The 6,428-nt window shown below is 38.5% G+C and overlaps 1 protein-coding gene across 1 annotated transcript in view; it reads left to right on the top strand.

The window, feature by feature from the left end:
* The first annotated feature begins 4,052 nt into the window (after window positions 1–4,052).
* Window positions 4,053–6,428, top strand: part of LAMA2 (laminin subunit alpha 2) — a 284,721-nt gene continuing 282,345 nt past the window's right edge. Inside the window, exons 1-2 of the mRNA XM_086460446.1 lie at window positions 4,053–4,098; window positions 4,743–4,913. Coding sequence (XP_086316572.1) covers window positions 4,053–4,098; window positions 4,743–4,913 — 217 coding nt within the window. The remainder of the gene's footprint in view (window positions 4,099–4,742; window positions 4,914–6,428) is intronic.

The following is a 6,428-nucleotide window of genomic DNA, read 5'->3' as shown; positions in this document are numbered from 1 at the left end:
ATTGGGTTTTAATCCATTTCTGCCTTTGGAATAAAAACATTTTATTACAAAATTTATTCATGTGTCCTAGAATTTAATTTCTAACATACTGAAAAGCAGTTCCATTTATAAACAGACAAAAAATCACCATTACCAAAGAAAACTTATGTATAAATTGACTCAGCACCCCAATTTGTCGTAGAAGGGTAACTAAACTTAGTATCTTCACTTACTAAACCCATTTATGATTTCGTATATAGATATGTCATTTTATACATCTCCCAATTGTTTTTTTCCCAGTAGAAGACTCATAGCCTATTAATGTCCACATTCAGAAGTTGATCCATAGCAGTGATCTTGTCACAGTTTATCTTTTTTAGTTCTGCCATGTCCTTTTGGAGATGAGAGATAAGTAATATCATACAGTATTTGAGTTGTCATTACAGATAGATTTATGTGATAATGTAATGACATTTTGTTTCTATTCCTTGAGCTAATATTTTCATTGAAATATCCATAATAACTCTTTCAGGTGTGAAAATAACTAGTGCAGAGCCTATCACATTTTCCCCATTTATTAATTTCCATTTCACGATTTCATCTGCATTTTATTGTCTAGACACACCATACTGTGAAGTTTTGCTACCACTCTATGCGGTCTGTCCTTATTTTGATTATCTTGAATAATTTCTATCATCAATAAACACCTTACTTCTTATCCTCATTTCTAAGTTACCTATGTAACACTTGAATGAAACAGGGTTCAGCATAGATTACTGTGGTTTTCCAGTATGATTCCCTGTTTTCATTTTTTTCATTGTTATCTCACAAGAGGTTATTCCCTCATGTGTCATGATAGCTTAGTTCCTTTAATGGCTTTTCTGGAATCTTGTAAAAATCTGTTTGATAATCTAAATATGTTGAACTCAGTGAATCACTTACAGCTATATGCTTGCCGACATCTACAAAGAACTTTGGTATTGATATGGGATGACTTGTGAGGCCTCTGTAAAAAAAACACTGATCCCAAACTTCCACTATTTTTGTCTTTAAGGTAGATATTCAGATCTGCTTTGATCCAGGAACCATTTAAAAAACTGATAATGTGGTTAGCATTTTGGTACCCCACCTAACTTAACTAGAACAGTGGCAGTGCAAAAGTTGAGTATGTTGGGACTTTGTAGGCAAAAATCAGCTATTCCTGCTGATTTGATGCTTTTAATTTTATCACTTTTTTTCTAAAACTGTTTCTGTTGACAATATATGCTAAACTTATCATCACTAATTCTGTAGAGAGTTGAGCAGCTTCATTAGTTTCTGTGTTATTTTCCTTTTGTAGTTTAATCACCTATCAATACTAAACAAACTGTTCATCGGCCTCCCATACTCTAAAACCTCCGTGGAATATGTTCTATGCTTAAAAACCAAAGTGAAAGCAGAAAGATGACCATGCCCAGTGAGAATCTGAGACTGTGTTTTTCTCTTCAGGCAACAGAAGACTGATGAAAACCAGAAATTGAACCCAAGCTGCTAAAACGACTGCCTAATTACAAGCCAATCTTCTCTACCTATTTCCTCTGTGCAATTGCTAGAATTTTGGTATTTTTCACAGGTAGAAATGAATGCTAATCTGTTTTTTGCCAGTGACACAAAGGAGGGAAAAGATTGATGTAGCTGGCAGTTGAAGGGACTAGAATTTCTCTGCTTGCACTTGAGCTATACAAAATAGAGATAATGTGTTTCTGACTCAGAAGCACTTTACCCAGTCTTTGCCCTGGAGCAAGTGATTACTAAAGGTATTTGGCAATAAAGAAAGAAGAGCTATCTGTAATTATAGCAGACCATGTTTTTGGAAGTATTTCATAGCAGGTTGCCCATAGAATTCAAGATGTGATTGATAACTAAATAAACTTTATAATTTAGTGAGAAGTTGAATTTTAAGATGCACAAAACTAGTACACCAATTTTCAAATATTTCTTCTGTATGATTATCATAATGAAAAATAAGGCAAAATTCTCTAAAGAAAAAAAAAAAAAAAAAAGAAAAATAACTTTGATGTCTTTATCTGTTGTGTTTTTCCTGGGGATTTATGGTTGGATAGATGTGAGTCTTAGAAAGGGTACACGGTATATACTAGTGTCATGAACTTTCACATTTTTATTTCATATTCAAAGGGCCTAACTAAAGGATTCAAGACAACACCTTCATCTTCTGTATTGCTAGAATCTCATGCCAATGTTGTGAAAGTGTTAATTGCTATATATATTAACTGCTAGAAAGCAATATGAATAGTATTGATTCCTCCATTCCATCAGGCTTGCACACCAAATGCTCTTCAAAAGCGAAGCCTTATCTTGGGCTATATAAAGCAGTATCATAGAATCACAGAAGATCTCGAGGGGAAGAGACTCGTTAGGATCATAGAGTCCAATGCCCTGCTCGTGACAAACAAAGATTATTCAAAAAAGATTCAAATATTTAATTGTTAATTGGAATTTTTCACTTATTAAAATTCCTGAGGAATTAATCAATACCAAACATGAAGTGCTGGGTGCAGTGTAGGAGCACTCTGTGCGTCTCTTGCTCTCTGCCTGTCAGATCCACTCCTGTGAGCCTGCAGGGAATGCAATGTGATGTACTTCTCTCTGAGGCGCTGGATCATGACATGGCCCTTTCAGTGAAACACCCAGTACTGGTTTCAGTACCTGTGTCTGTGCTGATTATGGGCAAGGCTGTGTGGTAGTTTTGCCCTAAGCTGCACTGTACATAACAGAGGTTACCTGAGAGTGAAATTATGTTCTAATTGATGAGTTCCTTAAGTACTCTTCATTTACTTACGTCTCTTACATTTAAAATTTGAGTTAAAACTTAGAACAATGGTATGATTTGTGTATAAACATATGTAATATTTTTATCGCTGAGTGCATCTGGAGGTTTTTTGACTCTTTTGACTTTTTGACTAAATCCTTTTAAAAGGATTTAATCTTCCGATGCCATGTACTGCAATTCCTGGCATGTAGGATCATTCTGTTCTTTTTACAAGGCTCAGTTTTGAGACAATAAAATGCTTAACTCCAGACTCTATGTTAAGACTAAATGATTACTGGCTTTTACACTATTAACTTTGTACAGCCTAAAAAGAGAATAATGAGGCTGTAAGTCAACATAGGAAGTTCCATAACTATTAATTCATCTACTCTGCTAACGCTCATGCAGATTTTTACCATGTGCTCTCATTGTGGAAGACAGCAAATATCACTGAATGCATTGAATAAAAATACAAGAACAACTGTATAGATTTTAAAATGTGATTAAAAAGAGCTGTAATCTATACAGAAGCAGCAAGCTACATGATCAATAAAATCTCAACTATTGATTGACTATATAAATTGAACAGCTTCGTAACTAATGGGTTGCCTTGCTCAAGCAGTATGTTTAACATGGTTTTAAAGTGAGCATGAGAGTCACTGGCTCGCAATGTCAGAGGACAGCTGTATCATGACCACCCAAGCTTGGTAATTAAATGGCATACAGGTTAATTGGAGAGACAAGCAGGAGACTGGAGTTAAAGGACTGAAAAGAGTCAGTTGAATAGCATTGTCCATCTGTGGAGGAGGAAAAGGAAAGTCATTATAAAGGGAGCTTTATCAGTGTACAATAATTGCAGGTTCGGTTTTGATTAAAGCCTTATTTTAAGGTTATAATAATACAGTAGGCTTATTAGAAGCTGAATAAATTGCAGAAGGGTGGATTTGGGGCTACTGGAAATTGTCATAAAATAAATCTGAACATGATCCCAATCCATACCTCAGATTATTTTTGTTGTTGTTTTGGTTTAACCTGCAGCCATGGCAAATTATGCAAAATTGATTGATGTAATGTGAGGGGCTAATGTATACATTCAACATATCATATCACTTTGTCTTCATGGCTCAATTTTATCACGGCTCAAAAGTTTTGATCACTATTTAGTGGGAAGGAGAGTAACCCACCTTAATGACCGTTTGTCATATGCTTCATAGTCTTTCTAGTTTATTGCTACATAGAACTCAGTTCAGCAGAGCACTCAGACATGTGCTTAAGTGCTGTGCTGAATAAGAATTATAATACGTCACTCAGTATGTGCACCTGAAAAAAATAACACTACTGCCATGGAAGATATGGTGTTATATATATTATTCCTTTCTTGAGGAAAAGGAAACCACACATGGCAGATGCTATTCACATTGCTGCAAGAGTTACTCTGCTCCTCTGATGACAAAGGTGACAGTAATATAGTATAATACAAGTGGTGTGGTCTGTGAAGGAAAAGCTTTCCCATGGAGATGTAAGCAGAAAAGAGGAATAATAAAGCTTTTCATAGGTAACTTCCATACAGTGTTTCAATGTCCAGTTAGGTAGGAACACAACGTTCGATTTTAACAAAAAAATTTTTTATGATGTTTTGTATGTTTCCATGCTTCACTTTCTCCTTTGGCATCCTGCTGTTCAGGATATAACCAGAGGGTACCAATTTGAATTTTGGAAGGGAATGAGGAGGAAACTATCATTATAATGGCTTCATTCTGATGTCTAAATTCTGGATTCAAAACCAAAGTAGTTGGTGATTTTTCGTGCGTCATTACTTCCATAGTTGTTAAAAACTAAGCCTTTTGCTTTAATGCTGTGACAGGTGTTATGTTCCTTTATGATTGTCCTGCTAAATTCACCTTGCTTTTTCTCTGTTGCTTTTGTTTATGATTCTATTTTGTTTTGTTTGCAGGGTTGTTTCCTGCAGTGCTGAACCTGGCTACTAATGCTCTCATCACAACCAATGCTACCTGTGGAGAAAAGGGTCGGGAAATGTACTGCAAACTTGTTGAACATGTACCCGGACAGCCTGCAAGGAACCCTCAGTGCCGTATTTGCGATCAAAGGAGCAGGGTTCAACATCGTACGTGTGCCACTTTCTTTTTGTTCCTTTAAAAAGATTTTTTCCCAAAGTTTGTAGATACTCAGCAAACAAAACTGTAGGTGACTGGCCTGATTCCTATGAAGAGGCTGTCTCTTTCTTTTTAAATTAGGTTACCCCTCTCTTCCATTGGTATTTCAAAATCTGTATCTTATGTATACTCCTTGAACGGAACTTTCTAATTCAGATACTTAAAGTGGAGCACCTAAATTCAGATTTAGAAAAATTAAGTGTTTACATCTGTTGTTGAATTCTTTTGATGTATACTGACCATGAATGAAAATGAGGTGACATGTGATATTTGAACATTTGGGCCAATCTAAGTATATTGGGTTTGCGTGGCAAGGTTTCAGTAGTGGGGAACTACAGGGGTGGCTTCTGTGAGAAGCTGCTAGAAGGTTCCACTGTGTCCAACAGACCCGCTGCTGGCCAAAGTCAAGCCCATCAGTGACAGTGGTAGCGCCTCTGGGATAACGTATTTAAGAAGGGGAAAAAAGTCTTGTGCAACAGCAATTGGAGCCAGAGAGAGGACTGAGAATATGGGAGAGAAACAAGTCTGCAGACACCAAAGTCAGTGAAGAAGGAAGGGGAGGAGATGCTCCAGATGCCGGAGCAGCAATTCCCCTGCAGCTTGTGGTGAAGACCATGGTGAGGCAGGCTGTGTCCCTGCAGCCCATGGAGGCCCACGATGTAGCAGATACTGACCTGCAGCTCATAGAGAACCCCACGCTGAAGCAGGTGGATGTGCCTGAAGGAGGCTGTGACCCTGTGGGAAGCCCATGTTAGAGTAGTCTCCCGGCAGGACCTGTGGACCCATGGAGAGAGAGGAGCCCATGCTGGAGCAGGTTTGCTGGCAGGACTTGTGACCCCATGGGGGACACAGGCTGGAGCAGTCTGTTCCTGAGGGACTACACCACATGGAAGGGACCCATGCTGGAGCAGTTCTTGAAGAACTGCAGCCTGTGGGAAGGACTCATGTTGGAGAAGTTTGTGGAGAGCTGTCTCCTGTGGGAGGGACCCTACGCTGGAGCAGGCAAAGTGTGTGAGGAGTCCTCCCCCTGAGGAGGAAGGAGTGGCAGAAACAACGTGTGATGAACTGACTGCAACCCTCATTCCCTGTCCCCCTGGGCTTCTGAGGGAGGGGAGGTAGAGAAAATTAGGAGTAAAGTTAAGCCTGGGAAAAAGGGAGGGGTGGGGGATGGTGTTTTAAGATTTAGTTTTTATTTCTCATTACCCTACTCTGATTTGATTTGCAATAAATTAAGTTAATTTCCCCAAGTTGAGTCTGTTTTGCCTGTGATGGTAGTTAGTGAGTGATCTCTCCCTGTCCTTATCTTGACCCATGAGCCTTTGATTACATTTTTTCTCCCCTGTCCAGCTGAGGAGGGGAGTGATAGAGTAGCTTTGGTGGGCACCTGGCATCCAGCCAGGGTCAACCCACCATGCTAAGCAACATCTGAAATTTCAGTTTAGGACCATCTCCAGTTTTATTTTATT

The sequence above is a fragment of the Leptosomus discolor genome, chromosome 2 (assembly GCF_034619465.1).
Source record: "Leptosomus discolor isolate bLepDis1 chromosome 2, bLepDis1.hap2, whole genome shotgun sequence".
In the NCBI taxonomy this organism is placed as follows: domain Eukaryota; kingdom Metazoa; phylum Chordata; class Aves; order Leptosomiformes; family Leptosomidae; genus Leptosomus; species Leptosomus discolor.
The sequence above is the reverse complement of the archived record's forward strand: the minus strand, read 5'-3'. Positions and strand labels throughout refer to the sequence as shown.